General features: G+C 42.1%; 2 protein-coding genes across 21 annotated transcripts in view; one reads left to right on the forward strand and one right to left on the reverse strand.

Moving 5' to 3' along the window:
• The window catches only part of RNLS (renalase, FAD dependent amine oxidase), a 278831-nt gene extending 269026 nt beyond the window's left edge, over nucleotides 1-9805 (reverse strand). For 5 of the 6 annotated variants that reach the window (XM_015536263.2, XM_007079260.3, XM_042960460.1 and 2 more), the window contains exons 1-3: nucleotides 8830-9250; nucleotides 8565-8670; nucleotides 7703-7845 (exon numbers count right to left, since the gene is read on the reverse strand). In XM_015536263.2, coding sequence (XP_015391749.2) covers nucleotides 7703-7845; nucleotides 8565-8670; nucleotides 8830-8953 — 373 coding nt within the window. In that variant the 5' untranslated portion in view covers nucleotides 8954-9250. Of the gene's footprint in view, nucleotides 1-7702; nucleotides 7846-8564; nucleotides 8671-8829; nucleotides 9251-9665 lie in introns of those variants that run through there. The other variant, XM_042960459.1, reaches the window with a different exon arrangement.
• Nucleotides 9806-14071: 4266 nt separating this feature from the next.
• The window catches only part of LIPJ (lipase family member J), a 36988-nt gene continuing 29706 nt past the window's right edge, over nucleotides 14072-21353 (forward strand). For 5 of the 15 annotated variants that reach the window (XM_042960352.1, XM_042960360.1, XM_042960363.1 and 2 more), the window contains exons 1-2: nucleotides 14088-14142; nucleotides 14941-15056. In XM_042960352.1, coding sequence (XP_042816286.1) covers nucleotides 14980-15056 — 77 coding nt within the window. In that variant the 5' untranslated portion in view covers nucleotides 14088-14142; nucleotides 14941-14979. The other 10 variants (XM_042960358.1, XM_042960354.1, XM_042960356.1 and 7 more) reach the window with 10 other exon arrangements.

The following is a 21353-nucleotide window of genomic DNA, read 5'->3' on the forward strand; positions in this document are numbered from 1 at the left end:
AATTGGAATTAAGAGAAATACAATCTAGAATGGCCAGTCATCTCATTTTCCTTCTTTGCATTTATCACCGAGGTATTTTCGTAATTATTTGAGTAGTTATTTGGTTATTATTCCCTTCCCTATTAAAATGTGAGCCCACGAGCAACGAATTACGCCTGTTTTGTTTCCACGAATACCACATCGCATACACAGTATAGCCCTCGGCACATTCTATTTAATCAGTACCCGTTGAAGAGAACGAAACACGAACCATAAACCAAAAGGTAAGAAAATACAATTGGATCAATAAGCCTCCTTGGGACACAAGCACTTACCTCACATTTCAATTTTCAGAAAACTTTGATTTAAAAACGACTTTACTTTTTTTTTTAAATTTCTTTAAGCTTATTTATTTACTTAGAGAGAGAGTTGGGGGGGGGGGGTAGACAGAGAGAGAGAATCCCAAGCAGGCTCCACCCAGTCTGCACAGAGCCCAATGTGGGGCTCAAACCCACGGACAACGAGATGAGCTGAAGTTGGATGCGTAACCAAATGAGCCACCCAGGCGCCCTTACTTTTTTTTTCTAATGTGCATTTATTTTGAGAGAGACAGAGTGCAAGCAGGGGAGGGGCAGAGTGAGAGAGGGAGAGAGAGAATCCCAAGCAGGCTCTGCACTGTCCGTGCAGAGCCTGACTCGGGGTTCGATCTCATGAACCGTGAGATCGTGACCTGAGCAGAAATTGAGAGCAGGATGCTTAACCGACTGAGCCACCCAGGGGCCCCCAAAACAAGTCCACTTTTCATGCAGCCTCAGGAACAGAAAAAAAAAAAAAAAGTGAAGAAAGAACAAAACAGAAAAGCTCACTGAAAGTCCTGTCCATCGTTACCTGCCACACCTCGGGCTTCTAGCCGCTCAAACACAGGCTTACGTCCAACCTGGGCCACGAGGCTTCCCTCCTGTGGCTGCTCTGGCTCAGTGTGAGCCCCCTCATCTGTGAGGTCCCTCCACCATCAGTGCCTTGATCATTCCTTCCGACTGATTCAAAACATCCGCGTATTTTAGGTACGTCGGATCTATCCCAGGGGTCAATCTCTTTGAGGCAATTAACACCATTCCGTTAGCAGATTAGAGCAAGGGCTTGTAAACTGCCTCCGACCTGCCTGAGGGTTTGTCCAAGGCCCCAGCCTGGGGAAGGTGCAGGTAACTGGGGCGTCCGACTCACAAACACCGTCTCCACTCCTGCCAGAGCAGCCTCGCTTAGCTTGCTTCTGTTTATTTAGGATGTCCCACCCCGGCCAGGTCACCTTGCTCGCCTCGCTCTAGTCCTGGCCCTGATCTGGACCTCAAGTAGGCCTAGGAATTGTATACGTTCTATGCTGTTGTGTTTTCCCATGATGTTCCCTTTGAAAAGAGCATCGCGTGCGTATCGGTGATGTGTATTTAAGGGTATTTAAGGGCTCATTGGTAGGTGTGTACATTTAAGGGGTTAGATACTGGCTTTAGAGATTTGAAGCCATCCGAAAGCATCATCTGTGCTATTCAGCACTATCCATATCCTAAAGCACACAGATAACTTCCCCGGAAGTCGGCTCCAATCTAAGCTACTACTGACTGGTTCGTCCAACAGCTGGCGGGCTCGTAAGCCTAACCGATTCCAAACTGTAGAGTAGTTTTGGAATCTCTTGGCAATTTGGGTTCTTCTGCACTGAGGGCAGACAAAGGTCGGCCTCGTTAGAGTAGCTTATTTTCTGAACCAGCATTGGTCAAGAGACTGCTATGTACCTGGCCTGTTATTTGCTTGGATTGACAATGAGTGCGTATATTCTATAGTGGGTATACTACAAAGTGGGTACTATTACTACTCTTATTTCTCCAGTGAAAGAACCAGGGTATTGATTTTTAGACATTCCCATTACTACATAACCAGGAAGGGGTGGCAGAACATTAATTTGAATCCAGATCATTCTGATTCCAGAAACTCTCCCAACTTACGTTGTGGAATCACTAAAACTTTTGTGGACCATTTAGAGGACAGAGAGCTTTAAAGAAGCTTAAAGGGATATAACTGTAAATTTTAAAATGGTATAGATAATGTCTATAAATACTATAATAGCAGTTCTGGGTAGAGAGGGGAAAAGATTCCTGAAATACGACAAAGGTAATATTAAAATAAACAAAGAAAAAGTTTATATACACTCAAATTATGTAAACCTTGAACTCAATTATATCAACATTTGTTTTTATTTATTTTTTTAATGTTTATTCATTTTTTGAGAGACAGAGAGAGACAGAGCATGAGCAGGGGAGGAGCAGAGAGAGGGAGACACAGAATCCGAAGCAGGCTCCATCCAGGCTCTGAGCTGTCAGCGCAGAGTCTGACGCGGGGCTCAAATTCATGAACCGTGAGATCATGACCTGAGCTGAAGTCAGAGGCTTAACCGACTGAGCCACCCAGGCGCCCCTCAAAATTCATTTTTAAAGAAAGCGTCTGACTCTTGATTTTGGCTCAGGTCATGACCTCACGGTTTGTGGGCTGGAGCCTTGCACTGGACTCTGTGCTGACAGTGTGAAGCCGCTTGGGATTCTCTTTCTCTCCCTCTCTTTCTCTGCCCTTCCGCCACTGGCTCTCTCTCTCTCTCAAAATAAATAAAAACAAAAAATTAAATTAAAAAAATTAAAAGCAGAAAGTAGGTCACAAGATGGACTTATTATTGACAGATATAATGACATTTTTCCTGCTATTTTACTGTATTTTCCAAGCTTTCTACCAGTAGTGCACAATTTAAAAAAAGAAAAAAAATTACTTCTTGGGGGCGCCCAAGTGGCTCGGTTGGTTAAATGACTGACTCCCGATTTCGGCTCGGATCATGATCTCATGGTTCATGGGTTCGAGCCCTATATTGGGCTCTGTGCTGTGGGATTCTCTCTCTCTCTTTCTGCTCCTCCTCACCCTCTCTCTCTCAAAATAAATAAACTTTAAAAAAAATAAAAAATTACTTTTTGAAGTAAATAGTATTTTATATAGTGAGAGAAAAAAATCTACAAGACTCACTGTCACAACAGACTGTACAAATTGAAAATAGAAACAGGTCTTTACTAAGAACTGGTTAAATGAGCACTGATAGTCACCTAATGCATATCACTGTATTAAATATATTCAACAACACCTCTAGTATACATATGCACCTATACGTATACAGAAATAGATACAGACACAGAAACCTATCATGGTGTAGATCATGACACTTACTAGGTACCAGGGAATATCCATGCCCCCAAGAGCCGGCCCCATGGTCACCGGGTTCCGATACGAGACGAAAGCATCCTTAGCCCGCTTCCTACCTCAGGGAACACCTCTTCCCCGAATCCCTATACTTGTGGTCATTGCAACTATTAGCCTCTTCATCCCACCGGGTGCTCTGACCGTACGACTCGCAGCAGGTCACCTGTTAATTCACTTAATGAGGAGCTACTCCAGCCCTAATACACGTCAGCACCTCTGTCGCCCTCATTGCCTTCGTTATTCGTGTCTTACTAACAATTCTCGAATTTGCTGTGGCCCTTATTCAAGCCTATGTCTTTACCCTGTTAGTAAGTCTACACCTACAGGAGAGCACCTAACGAGCCACCAAACCCACGCATACCACATAGTTAACCCAAGCCCGTGACCACTCGCGGGAGCTCTTTCAGCCCTCCTGGTAACTTCAGGATTGGCGATATGGTTTCACTTCAACTCAACATCCTTATTAACTGTAGGGTTGACAACCAACCTGCCAACTATATACCCCGATGACGAGATATTGTCCGAGAAAGCACGTTTCAAGGCCACCACACACCTATTGCTCAAAAGGGCCTGCGGGAGGGAATAATTCTCTTCAACATTTCAGAAGTATTTTTCTTCGCAGGCTTCTTCACAGCCTTTTACCACTCAAGCCTTGCCCCCAACTCTGGAGTCTGTGGGCTGCTGACCACCCACAGGTGTTACTCCTCTCAACCCCCTAAAAGTCCCAAGACTGAACACCTCCGTACTATTAGCCTCCAGAGAGTCAATAGCTTGAGCCAGGGTACCCATCCAGGGTACCACGGATAGTGACAACTACGTTATAGATCTGATCCTCTCCTAGTAGAGTGCTGGGTGGGCCAAGTTCAGCTCGAATTAGAAGTCTAAGGGCGGTTCCTACTACACCAGCTCAGGCACCAGTTAGGAGATACAGAGTGCCGACATCTTTGCGGTTAGTGGAAAATGGCGGTTTATGAACATAGGTAAAATGGCTGAGTAAAGCGTTTGACTGGAAATCTAAGAACAGAGGTTGAAGCCCTCTTCTGGCCAAGCTCTGTGGTGAAATATCACACTGAATTGCAAACTCAAAGAAGCAGCTTCAACGCTGCCTGGGCTTCTCCCGCCTTTTATTCCTAGATGGCGGGGAAGTAGATTGATTAGGGTACTTAGCTGTTAACTAAAATTTCGTGGGATGGAAACCCCCCAATCTAGTCAGGACTTAGCTTCATTGACGTGTTTGATTCGCAATCAATTGATGTAAGATAGATTCTTGCAGTCCTTAGAGTTAAGTGTGCAGGACTTACATGGCTATGACGCACTTAGGGCTTTAAAGGCTCTTGGTCTGTTTTAACCTTAACTCCTAATCCAGGATGGATAATACTGGTGTGGGTGGGTGTAGTATGGTGGAGGTTACGATGGGAGGGGGTATATAAAAGTATAGGTTGAATAATGTTATGAGGCTAGTCGCGTAGGTATGATAATTATCTCATTTTTTGTTAATTCTTGGATGATTATTCATTTGGGGATGAACCCCGAGAGTGGCGGAAGGCCCCCTAGAGACAGTATTAGCATCGGCATGAGGTGGTTAGGGGTGTTTTATTTCATGTTTGTGATAGGGATAATGTTGGTGTAGCAGGGCTGTGTATGAATAGTATAAAGGTGGCGAGTGTTATAATGATATAGTTAGGTTTTGAATTGTTGCTGTAGGATTATATGGTACGATAGCTACGGCATGGGCATGATAGCATGATGGAACAGCCATGGTAACTGTCACTGCCCATGCATGCCCATGACGTGTGCCACATTCTATGTGAGCCACAGGTAATTAACTATAACCTCTTTTCCCAAGACCTTCCAAAGCAAAATTGGAAGACAAAACATATATTCCCCTAACACCTACCAAAATAGGGATGTAGGCACTGTGTATTCAAGAACTGTCTCTTTGCCAGAACATCAGCTGTAAGAGGGCAAGGACTTTGGTTCATGTATCATTAGCGCCTAAAACAGTGTCTGGCATATAGTAACTACTCAATAAGTCTATATGGAATGGATATATGACATGCACGGATGGGTAGATATATAATACGGTTAGTGAGTACCTGAGGATTTCAGTAAATATGCACATGTAGATTGGGCCAAATCACAACAGAAATGAGATTTTTAAAGTTATATGGTATACGAAGCTGATGGAGACATTCTATAAAATATCCAATGGTATCATAATCTGCAGTGGTTAATTTTATGCATTAACTTGACTGCGTCACAGAGTGCCCAGGTATTTGGTCAAACATTATCCTGCGCCTGTCTATGAGGGTGTTTTTTGGATGAGATTAACATTTAAGTTGGTAGACTGAGCAAAGCCGATTACCCTCCCTACTTAACACAGATGAGTCTTATCCAATCAGCCAAAGGCTTGAATAAAACAAAAAGCCTGACCCTCCTGACAGTGAAGAAGAATTCTTCCCGCCTGACCGCTTTCAAGCTGGAACAAGGGTTTGGAGGGTTTTCTTCCCCTGTACTTGGACTTGAACTGAAAAGTCAGCTCCTCCTGGGTCTGGAGGCTGCTAGCCTTCAGACTGGAATTGTATCATTACGTCTCTTGGTTCTCAGCCTTCGGACTGGAACTAAACCGTTGGCTTCCCTGGGTCTCCAGCCTGCCAACTCATCCGGCAAATCTTGACATTTGCCAGCCTCCATAATCACATAAACCAATTCTTTATAATAAATCATATATATATACATATGTATCCTATTATATATATCCAATATATCCTATTGTATGTATATATATATATGTACATACGTATGTGTATATATATATGTGTATACATATATATATATATATATATATATATGTATACACACACGTACATGTATCTTATTTTGTCTATCTCCTATTCATTCTGTTTCTCTGGAAAATCCTGAGTAATACATGACCACAGACTGAATTCTAGATGGAGAAATGGTCTAACCAGAATGGTATTTACTATGTTCTCATGTTGTATATTCAATCTCACTGATCTCTCCCTTGCCTGGGATAGTTCTCAATAACTAATATTTGATGAAGATCAAAACAATAATTATCCTCTTAGGAAACAAAAATTCTCAGCACCTTTCTTCAGTGATCTTGAACTGGGCATTTTATTTAATGATGACTCATCAAGAAACCTACTTCTGTTTAAGAAAAAAAACATTTATCATCCAAGATCATTTATCATCATTTTTGAAAAGGTCATTTTCAAAAAAAAACAAAGGTCATTTTCAAAACATTCATAAAATACATAAGGAACAAATGAACATCCTAATAGAAAAGAGTCAAAGGTTATAAATAAATTCAAAGAAAAAAATGCAAAGAGCTGGTTAAAACAACTCACTCATTAAGTAAATGCAAATCAAAACACAAAAATATATCATCTTTAACCTGTCACATTGGCAAAACCCAAAAATCTCCATAATATCAAGATGTAATGTCCCATTCACCGTTGATGATGAGATGCTCTTTAAGAGGAAAAGATAGCATTACAAATACACGTTATGGGGTGCCTGGATGGCTCAGTCGGTTAAGCATCCAATTTTGGCTCAGATCAGGATCTCATGGTTCATGAGTTCGAGCCCCTAGTCAGACTCTGCGCTGACAGCAGGGAGCCTGCTTCAGATTCTCTGTCTCCCTCTCTCTCTGCCCCTCCCCTGCTTTCTCTCTCTCTCTCAAAAAACAAACAAACAAACAAAAATCCACATTACCATTTGACAGCTATCGTACTGTTAGAAACTGGTCCTACAGATATGCTTACAAAAGTGCATCAGGGCCAGATAATGCACCAACATTGGTATTAGCAAAAACCAAAACAACCTATCACCCCCCTAAATATTTACCTAAATATTTACCAGAAAGTTAATAGCTAATGAACAGTGTATTCATTTATTTATTTATACATAAATAATGTAATACTGAACAGGCATTGAGAAGAATGAAGCATACTGAATTTGTTGATATGAAAACAGACCTAAGATACGATTCTGTCCATGACGATGTGTTAAGATTCTCCAGAGAAACAGAACCAATAGGAGGTAGATAGATAGAAAATGAGGGCGGGGGGGGGGGGGGAGGGTTGATTTATTATAAACAGACCAAACAACTTGTAGAATGGTTTATGTAAAATAATCCTGTGTGCATATCTTAAAAAGAGAAAACATAAACACGTATGAATAAATACATAAAGATAGTCATATAAGATCAATAGATACATAAACATTTTTCTGGAAGCATATATAGAAAACTATTATCAGGAATTACTTTAGGAAGAGAAAATTAGCTGTTGAGCAGTGAACGGGAGAACACGTATTTTATGACTTTCTTTATAGTATTAATATTTGACTATATATACAACTTTTATTTGTAAATGCTAATTTTAAAAGAAGGCAGAGAAAACCTTATCCGCACCTGATTCTTTCAGGTAATGCTTAACGATTGAAGAAAGTCCTTGAGGTGCCACAAAGTTACAGTCTCCTTCTTTCATTACCATCCCTTCAATTGGAGAGGTCAGAGGTTTCAAAATGCCGTGAGCTAACAGTTCATCATAAAAACTGAAATAAATCAACATATATAATTACATACTGTAATTAGTTAGCTTAAAAATACTATATAGTCTCGTCCAAGAATTCTTAGAGATTATCATTCTAAATAACAACTAGAAATCTTGACATGATCGACTCTATACATGTTTTGTGTTGATAAAACATAGTTTAGGGCGGGCCTGGCTGGCTCCGTCGGTGGAACATGCAACTCTTGATCTCTGGGTCGTGAGTTCAAGCCCCTTTTTGGGCACAGAGCTTACTTAAAAAAATACTAATAAAACAGAATTCAAGTGACGAACAGCAACGTTTGGAGAATCCATAAAACTTCTGCTGACATTAGCAGAAGGCCCATTTTCTTGCATATTTCAAAATTAAAGTCAGTGAAGGTAAACAGAAAGGCAGGCAGGGCACCAATCTTGAATTTGGTGCAGACTGCCTGGCATCACAGCCAGCCTCCCTCTTCCTCAACCCTGACTCGGTCAAGCACATTTACTGAGCCCCCGTGGGGTAAGAGCTCCTCCGGTCTTCTCAATAACCCCGGGAGACCTGTATCCCAGCTTATCCACTTCACTCAGGTTCACCTCTACCTGCTACCACCACCGACAGCGACAATATTGTCCTGCCCTCACTATATTTTATTACAAGAGGCAGAGCTAAAAATGGACGATCTCAACATGTTTACATCATACACCCCGTAAGAAGGATTCCATCCCTCGCAACTAACTCACCTTTGGTGTTTTTTAGCATAATGGGGAGTGCGGGTGATGTACTGGGCTCCCAAGTCAACGGTGCTCTGTGGATTGCAAGGACTCCGGGCCGTAGCCATTCTCCCCCCTTGAATGAATCCACAGGAAACGTCTTAGTGCATCAGAATGAACCTCCTGAGATTCAGGCTGTTCAGCTCAGGTCGGGCCGAACAGATCATAGCCGTATTTTAAAAAGACCTTTTGGTGGTTTTTTTTGTTTGTTTCAGTTTTAGGCTCTGCAACCTACCATGGTCAGGAAGCAGTCCAGAGACAATTTGGTCACCGTGAGGCCCTTTCTCAAAGAGGGCACAAGAATGGGGCGGCAAGCGTTGTTCAGCTCGGCGCCGGGAGCACGGACTCCCATGTTTCATTAAAGAACGGATGAATGGATCAAATAAAACGACACAACGAATGGCACGTCAGGATGCATCAGTCAAGGAATGCTTTCACTCTTGCACTCAGGTTTCATGAGAAAACAAGGATTCTGTAAAGTAGGTCTTCGTAAAGTCCTGGCCAACGGGCACTTCGGGATCCTCGAGGCGGGGAGAAGGCCACGAAGGCACCAGCAGGCCGCGATGTAAGCCCACGTATTGGCCAAGACCCCAGGCCCAAGCGTTGCAAACGGCCAGAGCTCCTCCGGGCTCCTCCCTTTCTCCCGCCCGGGGATCCTCCCGCTCCTCCCTTCCTTCCCCGCTCCCTCCCTCCTTCCCGGGGCCCGGGGCTCCTCCCGCTCCTCTCACTCCTCCCTCCCCCCACCCCTCCTTCCCCTCCTCCCGCTTCGCCGGTTCCCCTCGCTCCTCCTGCCGGGGGACCCCTCCCGCTCCCCGACACCACCGCCCACCGCGCCAGGGTCACAGCCCCCCCTCCCCCACGTCGGGCCCTGTGGGGGGGGGGGGGGGGGGGTAGGGCTGAGGCCCCGGTCACGTGGCCGGGCGCGCACTGCGCATGCCGCTGCCGGGACCCGCCGGCCGCGGCCGCCACTGGATTTTTCTCACCGACTCCCCCGGGGGGGCCGCTCGCCGCCTCGGAAACCCCGGCCGGCGGCGGCCTCCTTGCCCCGGTTTCGGCCTCCGGACGACCCACCTGAGTCCCCGGCCTCTTCCCACACCGTGAGGTGCACAGGCCGGGGCGTCTCTTTCCTCAGCAGCGCCGCGCACAGGCTGCCCGTCAGCCCGGCGCCCACGATGAGCACCCGCGCCATGTCCGCACCCCGCTCCGCGCTCCGGGCCCGCCCCGCCCGCGAGCAGCCCCGCGGCCGGCCTGCAGGGGGCAGGCGCGAGGCGAGCGGCCCGCCGGGCTGGGGGGTGGGAGCCGGCGCTCCGGGGACCGAGCCGAGCGGCGGGGGGGGGGGACGGCGCGCGCACCTGCCCCGCCCCCCCCCTCGGCTGGAGCCGCAGCTGAGCCCCGGTCCCCGTGCGCGCCCCTGCCGGCGTGACACTGCGGTCTTGAGGGGCGGAGGGGGGACCACACCAGCGATGCCCCGAAGGATGTCGGAATCCTGGGACGGTTCTAATAAGATTGGCCTCCGGGCTCTGTGTGTGTTACCTCAGCTCGAGCCTCAGTTTCTCCATCTGGGGAATGGGGACACTAGTGTCTTCGTTTCAGATCTGTGACGATTACAGATGTGTGATTGACCAGAAAACGTGAGATCGCTCCGCTCTTCAGTAAATGTTTTTATGCCGGAACACGTTCCGATATCCTGTGGGATGCAGAGGTGGACAGGACAGGGTTCATGCCTTTATCGCTGATCTGTTTCCCCCCAACATTGTCCTGGAAATTCTCAGTGAGAACGACCAACTATTAAAACATAAAGAATTAAGTTACAGTGGCTTGCAGATAAATTATCACCTGGAAAACTACAGAAACTGAATAGCTATGACAATGGTAGTCAATGGTAGTTGACAATGGTAGTCAATTACAATGAAAACATTTAAAAATTGGAAGGTTTACTTTATGTAAAAATTAGGTCATAAAAAATTACCATACGTCATTGGTGATGGATCGGTACGTACGTCTGATAAAAGACGAACTAGATGAAAATATAGATGAATATATATAGTCTGTAAGAAGACTTACATAAAAATAAAAGATGGAACTGAACAGGAAAACAATACATAATTATTTACAACTTGTATGTCCAAAATGCACAAGACAAAATACAAGTAGCAAATCTGGGGGCAGGTATGAAAGATGAAAGCTAAATATCCTTATATAAAATCTTAAAGACACAATTAAGTGACAAAATCCAAAACGAAAATGTGCAGATTCAATTTTTGAATAGAAAGAAATAACAGAAGTCCAATAAACAGATTAGAAGGTTTAACTTTCCTATATTCAGATAAAAATTAAAATGCAATACCAAAAAAAGCCCAAAAAATGCGATATCGTTTTTTATTTTTTGGGAATTGCTTTTCAAAAGGTTATGTGCCTACATTTGGCAGGAATGTAGCAGAACGCACTTTAATGCAGTAGTGATGGAAGTGCGATGGCTAAGTTGACCGGAGTAGCGTTTGATCATATATCAAAAGCCCTAAAACTGTCCTTTAAATGAGAGATACCAGTTGTAGACATTTATCTTAGGAAAATAGCGTATAGCTATACATTAGGATTTATGTAGAAACGTGTTTCCCTCAGTGTTATTAGAAACATTCCGGTAAACAATCAGTGGGATTTGATTGATCAGATTATAGCTATCTGAACATTTGAATAAAGCTACTAAGAAAATACGGCTTAAACGTTTAAGGGTGTATGGGAAAAGTACTCATCGTGTAATGATGAAAAACTGCTTCGAAACCAGTAGAATCCCAGAGGATGGGAAACACACACAGAAACAAGGACATACGCAGTATTAGAGAAATAGGAGAGGAAGCAGATGTACTTATATTTTTCTGTTAATTTCAAATGTTTTATAGAAGCCATGTATTTATTCATTTATAGATGTATATATGCATCTATTTGGTATAAAGCAAGTAAAGCTGATACGGTAGACTGAATAAATTCATCAATCCCTGCCTTAAAGTTGTTTACAGTCTAGTTGCAGAGATTGTTGCAACCCCATTCTGAAATCTCAGAATTGTGGGGCGCCCGGTGGCTCAGTCGGTTGAGCGTCCGACTTCGGCTCGGGTCACGATCTCACAGTTCGTGAGTTCGAGCCCCGTGTGGGGCTCTGTGCTGACAGCTCAGAGCCTGGAGCCTGTTTCAGAGTCTGTGTCTCCCTCTCTCTCTGCCCCTCCCCTGCTCGTGCTTTGTCTCTCTCTGTCAAAAATAAAATAAACATAAAAAAATTAAAAATAAAATCTCAGAATTGTCTGGAAAGGATATTTGAAATAACCTATGACAACGGGCCTCTGCCACCAGCATAATGTAAATACAGACACTGAGTTAACATGAGTCTGCCCGAGGCTCCGCAGTGTCTCGCGGTTGAGGGGAGGGCAGGTCCCCGTGGGTTTTTTGAGTCTGTTCCCCCCATTCCCACCATGTCCTCCTGCTTCCTCGTTTCTTGCACCATCAGGGCTCCAACCTCATGGTCATCTTCAATAACTTCTCCTCTCTCCTCTGGCTAAGTGTTAGTCTTCTGGTCTTTGACCTCTTCTCCTTTGTCTCTTAAATCCAACCCCACACCACTCTACGCCAGAAAAATCCAACTTCCACCAGAAATACCAGAAGTGGACTAAAGTGCCTGTTTCGCTGCGTTCTCGTTATCTGTGCACATTTAGCATTTTGAAAAGCAATCGCAGGGGCTCCTGGGTGGCTCATTCAGTTGAGAGTCTCACTCTTGATTTTGGCTCAGGTCGTGATCCCAGGGTCGTGGGATCGAGTCCCGCATTGGGCTCTGCACTTGGGTGTGGAGCCTGCTTGAGATTCATTCTCTCTCTCTCTCTCTCTCCCCCTCTGTCTCCTTCTCCTGCTTACTCTCTCTCTCTAAGGTAAAAGAAAGAAAGAAAGAAATCACCAACAGGTGACTCCATTGCTTAAATTCAAGCAACCATTCATTCTTTTCTTTTTTTTAAAGAATTTTCTTTTTCTTTTCTTAAAGTTTATTTGTTTTGAGAGCGTGAATGGGGGAGGGGCAGCGAAGGGGGGAGAAAGAGAATTCAAAGCCGGCTCTGCCTTACCGGTGCAGAGCCCGATGTGGGGCTCCAGCACATGAAGCCCTGAGATCATGACCTGAGCTGAAACCAAGAATCAGACGCTTAACCCACTGAGCCACCGAGACGCCCCGAGCAACCGTTACTTCTTAGCAGGATTACTCTAGTGGTTTTTTAAGCGGTCTCCCTGCGCCTAACCTGTATTCCGCACTGAGCTTCTGGATCAGTCACTACCATCCTCAAAGAACTTTCAGTAGCTCTCAGTTTCATAGCGAACCCAGGGGAACTGCTCGGCATAAATAGTGTTCACTGATATTTCCCCAACCTATGTTTATATCTTATCTTCATAATCTTCATCTGTCCTGTGCTAGAGCGACACTGAATTATTTTATGTTCCCTGAATCCACCCTCAAATTTTCCACGCATCTGTGAAAGTGGTAAACCTTTGCTTATGCGGTTCTGGAGTCTAAGCATACTTTTTTGACTTGTGTTTCCAGTTGCGAATTTGCATCAATCCTTCATTCTCTTATGCTTTTCTGCTATGATCAATAATATTTTCTTTAGAAAGTTATGGAGAACTGGGGATTGTTATGACCGTTGAACAGAGGTAGCCACGGTGGCTTGTGATGTCTCATTACCTTAGTCTTCAGAGAGTGGGCTAGCCTCAGCCTCCACCCCCACCCTCCAGAATGGGTTGTATTAGCCCAGAGCTATAACTGTAGGGTTGTGGGTCCGTGGTCGGCTGCTGTTACTAGGGTGTTCTTTCTGGGAAATTTGGGAATGACTAAAGAAAGGAGGAGTGCAAAATAGCTAAAACGGACGTGTTTAAATTTAGTCTTGCTCGTCACCTTGAACTTTTATCTTCTTTCCTATTCCTGATGTTTCCTTATGCTCGTTTAAATCCCACTTAAGGGGTGCCTGGGTGGCTCAGTCAGTTAAACGTCTGACTTCAACTCAGGTCATGATCTCACAGTTCATGAGTTCAAGTCCCACATCGGACTCTGCTGATAGCTCAGAGCCTGGAGCCTGGAGCCTGCTTCGGATTTTGTCTCCCTCTCTGCCCCTCCCCCGCTTGCTCTCTCTCTCTCTCTCTCTCTCTCTCTCTCTCTTTCTCTGTCTCAAAAATAAACATTAAATACCTAAATAAATCCCACTTAAAAGTCACCTAAAAGAAGCCTTCTCTAACCATTTGACTTAAAACAACCACCTTGTGACTCTCTATTCCACTAACCCGTTTAATTTTCTTCCCATCACTTAATACTTTTAGAAACTACCTTGCTTTTTTTTTACTCACTTCTTTATTGTTTACTTACTAGAACTTAAGCACCAAGAGAAACCTTGTCATAGTCAATTCAGTATCCTTGACAACTATAATCAAAGGTAGAATTCTCAGAAACAGAGTTCACTAACTATTTGCCTGGAAGGTATACAAGTCTTTCAAGGATAATGCTTAAACTAAGACAGGCTGAATGGTAATTCAGTGGGGGCAATTTCAGTGTTGAAAATACTTTCTCAGGGAGTGCTTTTTTATGGTATGACTACAATAATAGAAAAATATCATGCCAATCAGCGAAGGATATCTACCAGTGTGATGCAGAGCTCCACCTGTTTTCAGTTAACCGTGTTATAGATGGCCTAAAATCAAGAGAGCCTCCTATGGTTATTTTAAGATCAGGAGTTCAAGAGATTTCCATACGAGTCACTGACACAAATTTAACCAAAAAAAAAAAATTGGACAAGGCTATTCAAAGTATCTAGAAAATAATTTTACAGAATCAAGGGAAGGGGGCTTAGAATTTTCCTTGGATTTAAGCTCATTATGAGTTAATATAAGAAAGCTGTCAAGACAAAAAATAAATATAAATGAATTATAGCTGCAGAGCAAGACAGGTGATAGTCCCACACTATTTAGACTAGCCAGATCACATTTAAAATACTGTGTTCAGGGCTGGAACCCGGATTTTAAGAGGATCATTCAGAAACTGGTATCATTCCAAAGAAAGGTGTCCAGGATGGTAAGCAAAGTTGAAATGAACTTATTTGAATAGGTAAGAAGGCTAGAAATTTCTAGCCTGGAGAAAACTTCAGGAAAACATGAGAGTTATCTTCAAATATGGAAAAGATCTTAAGAGAGACACATAATTAGATATATCGGTATACTAAAATCAATTGATGAAACTATAAGAAAATAGATTCTGGCTTAACACAAAGAACATATGTAAGGAATGATTTTAAGTAGATACATCTAAAAATGGAAAAAATTTCCTCAGGAAGTAGCTCTCCCAACTGGGGAAGCCTGCTAAACCTGGATGAGCACAATAGGGGGGATATTGCAAAAGGAGTCGAAGCATTGGGTGGGACAGCAATCGTCAAACTGCACACACGCGTAAGTAAAGGCAGATTTTCTAAATGGTAGTCATAATTTTAAAGAAGTCGTTTTCCACATTCTCAACTGCTGAAAGTACTTTCCGCTAATATATCTGTAAAAGCCTTTGTGGTCTAGCACATTCTCCTTTCCTACCATACGTTCACGATCGCTGCTTGCTAATTTTACAAAAGAAATCTCAAGATTCACCCACCGCCATGAAACGTTAAAGAATTCTGAATTTAACTACATATTTACCTTACCAGTCAGTTTTATAGTTTCATGTGATTTCCTGTTTCTTAGTATCATCCTTTCATCTCACTGCGAAGAAGCCCCTTTAATGTTTTTTACAAGACCCATTTGGTGGTGATAAACTCCAGTTTTCACTTGTCTGGCAAACTATGTTCCCTTCAATTTTGAAAGGCAACTTTGCTGTGTTGAATATTCTCGGTTGGTGGGTTTCTTTCTCTTCCTTCCTTCCTTCCTTCCTTCCTTCCTTCCTTCCTTCCTTTCCTTCTTTCTTTCTTTCTTCTTTCTCTTTCTTTCAGCATTTTGAATATACATATCATGCCACTCCCTCTGACCTGCAAAGTCTCTGCTGAAAAATTTACTGATAGTCTTATGGAAGTTCCATTGTAGATAACAAGTCATTTTCTCTTACTGTTTTAAGATTCTCTCCTTGTCTTCAACTCCAGACAATTTGATTATAATGTGCCTTGGTGTGGGTCTTTCGGGATTCATCTCCTTTGTTAGTTTCTTGGCTTCCTGGATCTGAATGCCTGTTTCTTTCCTTAGATTAGGTAAATTTACAGCTGTTATTATTATTACTATTATTATCATTATTATTTTAATAAGCTTTCTACCCATTTCTCTCTTTCTTCTCCTGGGAACTGTATAATGTGTATATTGGTCCATTTGTGAGTGTCCCATAAACCCTTCAACTGTCTTCAATCTTTTTCGTTCTTTTTTCTTTTTGCTCCTCTGCTTAAATGAATCCCACTGCTCTGTGATTAGTGAAGACTAATCTTTCACTCCACTTGATCTAGCCTGCTATTGAAACTCTCAACTGAATTTTTCAGTTCGGTCATTTTATTCTTCAGTTCTGTGATTTCTGTTTGGTACTTTTTAATAGTTTCTATCTCTTTGTTGAAATTCTCGCTTTGTTCATGCATTGTTCTCCTGATCGTGGGGAGGAGCTTTTATGACTGTTATTTGAACTCTCTATCAGGTTAAGTACTGATCCCCATTTCGGGAAGATCTGTTTCTGGAGTTTTATTTCTTTCTTTGGTTTGGAACACATCCCTGTGTTTCTTCATTTTCCTTGACTCTCTCTCCTGGGTCCTGTGCATCAGATGAGATAGCTACCTCTCCTAGTCTTGACAGAGTGGTCTCATTATAGGAGATGAACCTTGTCAGTCATCCCAGCCTACTCGTGAATGTCTTTTGCGATTACCCAACCCGCCTTATTTGTTCTTAGTGGCCCCGAGTAGTTGGAACCGTGCCCAGATCATCAGTGTCCTAAGAGCAGTCAGTGCCCCGATACAAGCCAGCCCATCAGGCCGCCACTGGGAAAGTATGTATTTAGGCCCCTTCTAGGGAGACACTTGTAGGTGGGCATTTTTGCTTGCTTCCTCTGCACTCAGCCTGGCTGTATGGGGGAGAAGAGGGCTGCTCTTGACCCCATTAAGAACTTCTTTGTTTGCTACAGCCCTGCGGGATCTTTAAAGGTAAGCCCCATTTGTTATCAGAGCCAAGGAATCAGGGGCCGGTCCCCTCAAGAGGCAGCCACAAAATCTGGGGTGCTAGATGTGTTCCTGTTCCCTCCAGGGAGACACTGACAACCTGGAGTGGGCTAGAGAGAAAGGGTAGAAGAAGTGTCCGTAGGCTTCCGTGATCTCTGGGGAGGGTGGCAGTCAGCCCCTAGATGTGTGCTGAATTAGAAGCCTGACCCTCACGCGGCAGCGTTTGAAATAGACCTTTGTTAGGGAAAGACTGAGAGATGGGCCTTTTTTGCCTACTTCCTCTGTATCGAGCCCCAGGGCGATCTATCTGGCAAATGCTCACACCTGCCCATACTGCTCCTTTATTTGCTATGGTCCTGGCGGTCTCAAGGATGGATGCAAGCTTTACTGGCTTTCAGACTTGGGTGTTCGGGGTGGGCATCCTTCAAGTGTGTGACTTAAAAGTTGGGGCCCTAGATGTGGTGTCCAAATCCTGTGATCCTCAGGGAGAAGCTGGGAGTTTGAGGATGCCCTCCCAGTTGTGTGGTGTTGTACAAGAGTGTGTCTCAGCCTTTCCTACCAGTTTTGATGTGGTACCACGTCCTCCTTTGCCCAGTGTATAGTCGCTGCTCAGCTAGTTTCCAGATTTCTTTCAGCAAGAATTGATCCGTGTGTAGCTGTCCGTTCAGGGTGTCTGTGGGAGGAGGGGCACTTAGGAGCCTCGTATGTTGTCATCTTTAAAGATGGCACAAGTCATTACGGGTACGTAACTCAAGATTTCACAAAGTTAAGTGACATTGTACAGCAAAAGTCCTTCCATTCATGTCTATTAAGCGAGTATCTAAGCAGTTATACGTTTTCCTTAAGCACCGGTTTAATTACATCCTACACATTTAGAAATGATACAAAGAACCAGCTTTTGGTTTCATTGCCTTTTCTCTATTTTTCTTTCCTTTCTTTTCATTGATTCCTATTTTAATCATTATTATTGATTTCCTTCTGCTAATGTTAAGTTTAATTTGCTTTCTCCCCCTCTAGTTCCTTTAAGGTTAAACTTCAGTTAAACTGATTTTTCTTACCTTTCTTATTTTCTCGCATGAATGGTCATGGCTGTAAACTTTCTTCTAAATGCTGTTTAGGTATAGCCCACAAATTTTGCTGTGTTGTATTTTCATTTTCAGTTCGTTCAAAACAGTTTTAAATTTTGCTCTTCTTTGACCTGCAGGTTATTTAGAAATGTGTTATTTAATTTCCAACTATTTGAGTACTTTCTAAGATATGGTCTTATTATTGGTTGTGAGTTCAGCTTTGTTATGGCTCAAGAACTTTGTATGAATTCTATTCCTTTAGACTTAGGTCTTGTCTATGGGCCAGAATCTTGGTGACTGTTTCTTGAATGGTGGAGAAGAATATATATTCTGCTATTGTTGTGTAGAATGCTATATATATGTCAATTAAGTCAAGTTATTTATAGTATTTTTCAGGTTTTCTATATCCTTACTAATCTTTGTCTACTCATTCTACTATTTACCAAAAAAGGACAGTTGAATTCTGCAAATATAATTGCAAAATTGTCTGTTTCTCCTTTCAGGCCTATAAAATATTTGCTTTATATATGTAAGGCTGTGTTGTTAGGTATATAGACACTTAGGATTGTTATGTCTTCTTGGAGAATCGACTCCATACCGTTAATGTAACCTCCCTTTTTATCCATAATGATATTCCTTATTCTGAGTCAACTTTATTTGCAAAATTTTTTAATGTTTACTTATTTTTGAAAGAGAGAGAGAGAGAGAGACAGAGTGCAACCAGGGGAGAGGCAGAGAGAGAGGGAGACACAGAATCAGAAGCAGGCTCCAGGCTCTGAGCTGTCAGCACAGAGCCCAACATGGGCCTTGACCCCACTAACTGTGAGATCATGACCTGAGCCGAAGTCAGACGCTTAGGTGACTGAGCCACCCAGGCTCCCCTAAGTCAACTTTATTTGAAATTAACATAATTAGTCCAGCTTTCTTGGGCATATTTTGCTGTATACTTTTTTAACCTAAGTATCTGAATTTAACATAAATTTCTTGTAGAGAACACACAGTTTAGTCTTGCTTTTTTAAAAATTTAACTTGACAGTCTCTGTCTTTAACCGGTATAATTATACTATTTGCACATAAAGTAATTAGTGATTAAAATCTACTATGTTGCTACCATATTTATTTTTCTTTTATCTCTCTCTCTTTTTTTTTTTTTTTTTTTTTTTTTACTTCTCTGGGTTTAACTGAGCATTTACTATTATTCCATGTTATCTCCTTTATTGGCTTATTATTTACCCTTAAAACATTTTTGGTAATTTCCCTAGGGTTTACAATATGCATGTTGAAATAATCTTAGCCCGTCCTCAAACTATATTATGCTTTTTATCACATGGCTTGAGTAAGAAATGGACAACTTGCTCATGTTTTCCATAGGGATAAATCTTTGAAACATAGCAATACTTTTTTTTGTTTTTTTTTTTAGTGTTTATTTATTTTTCAGAGAGATTGTGCGCACACAAGCAAGAGAGGGGCACAGAGAGAGAGACACAGAGAATACAAAGCAGGCTTCAGGCTCTGAGCTGTCAGCACAGAGCCCGACACGGGGCTCGAACTCATGAACCGTGAGACCATGACCTGAGCTGAAGTCAGATGCTTAACTGACTGAGCCACCCAGGCGCCCCAAAACCTAGCAATACTTTTAAGACTGTTGTTTCTATATCTGAACTGCTTTATACCATTCAGAGACTATTTACAACTCATTGCTGTTACTGCAGTAACTGCCAGAACGAAGAACAGAAGTCTGTTTCAGGCTTTTATGAGAATTACAATCATGTTTTAATAATTTTAATATTTTTTTAACTGAAGCTAGCACTCTACCCCTAACAACCACTGTAGATGTATTCTCATTTTTGTGAATGTGTTTAGAGTAGCATAAATGCATAAATGTGGAAAAGTAGCTTTAAAAATGAGATTGCACTGAACTTAAATGTTCTCATATTATTTCTTCTTCTAGAACAATACTCTTTTTTGGGGGGGGCATCCTTGTGACTCTGTTTAGCAACTTTTGCTCAAAGGAACGCAATTTAGGATTGACTACTTTGAAGACACGTACATTAGGCACCTAAAATCAATAAGAGAGAGAGGGATGGCATAATGTTTTTCATTGTTGTGTTGTGTATCTAGAGCCAAACCAATCATTTCAATACCAGAAGCTGAAGAAAAATAACCCTCAAGTCAGCTTTCAGGAAATTATATTTAGTCATAGATGAGTGTTACTAATAAGGCAGATTTTTGGTAACTTCACATTTTGTTTAAGTACTTTGGCTAACTTGGTGATAATCTTTAAAAAAATGTTATTTAAAATCTTGGTTGCCTTGAATTTTAGTGTTCTTGTACAAAACCCAATTTTCTGTTCTACTTTTATCTTTATAAATCTTGTAAAAGTTTGCCCCTAAACAGAGCAAAGCACCAATGATTGGTCCATGGAAAAGTAGTTCACCAGGCAGCTAGCATGGAAGGACAATTACGGTGAGTGACTTAAATTAACGTATTAATGGTAATCAGCTGTGTCAGGTACAAGGTTTACAGGAAAAACATTTTATTTTAGTAGGAATAGCTAATTTTATAATATCTGTGTGACTTTAATAGTGATCCATTATATTCAGGGGCACCTGGGTTGTGTCCAACTTCGGCTCAGGTCGTGATTTTGCAATCTGTGAGTTCAAGCCCTGCATCGGGCTCTGTGCTGACAGCTCAGAGCCTGGAGCCTGCTTCGGATTCTGTGTCTCCCTCTCTCTCTGCCCCTCCCCCACTCACGCTCTGTTTCTCTCCCTCTCAAAAATAAACATTAAAAAATATGGTAATCTGTTATATCCAGATTATCATTTCAACATGCAAGTATTATAAAATTATTGAGATATTTTACATTACTTTTTGTATTAAGCCCTTAAAATCCGGAGTGTAATTTACTCCTATAAAAAGGTGTCAATTTGGGAGCTAAATTTTCTACCAGACATACGTGATCTGTGTCTCGATTTCATAAAATGTATTCTTAAAAGAGTAGTTTCACATATCCGGGGTGCTCCGAACATATCTCAAAGTTGTTTATTACCTGAATTGACTACCAATAAATCCTTTTCCTTGTACCTTTGCATCTACTTTGACAATTTTTAAAAAGTTTTTAGAAGAATTAATTTGACTTTGGAGTAGTTTATCAATTTGAAAACTACATCTGTCCCAAGTTAAGTTCATTTGAAAGCCCATGTTAATTACTATTATTCATATCAAATTCAAATTAGAGTTTAAAAGCAACTCTAAATTTATCAATATCACACAAAGTGTTCTTTCAATTTTTTTGTAGCTAATTTATATGCTGCTATTGGTTAGAAATAAAATACACATATTGATTCATGTTAGGAAAGTGTGAAATCATTCTTATTGATATGCATTATGGAAAGCTTCCACATAAACATAATTTATGGCACCTTAATAAGGTAATAAATGAGCTTTTTTTTTTCAGCATGATATTGATGAAAAAAAGTTAAGTTACACCACTATCATTTTCTTCTCCG

Source organism: Panthera tigris, chromosome D2 (genome assembly GCF_018350195.1).
Source record: "Panthera tigris isolate Pti1 chromosome D2, P.tigris_Pti1_mat1.1, whole genome shotgun sequence".
NCBI lineage: Eukaryota > Metazoa > Chordata > Mammalia > Carnivora > Felidae > Panthera > Panthera tigris.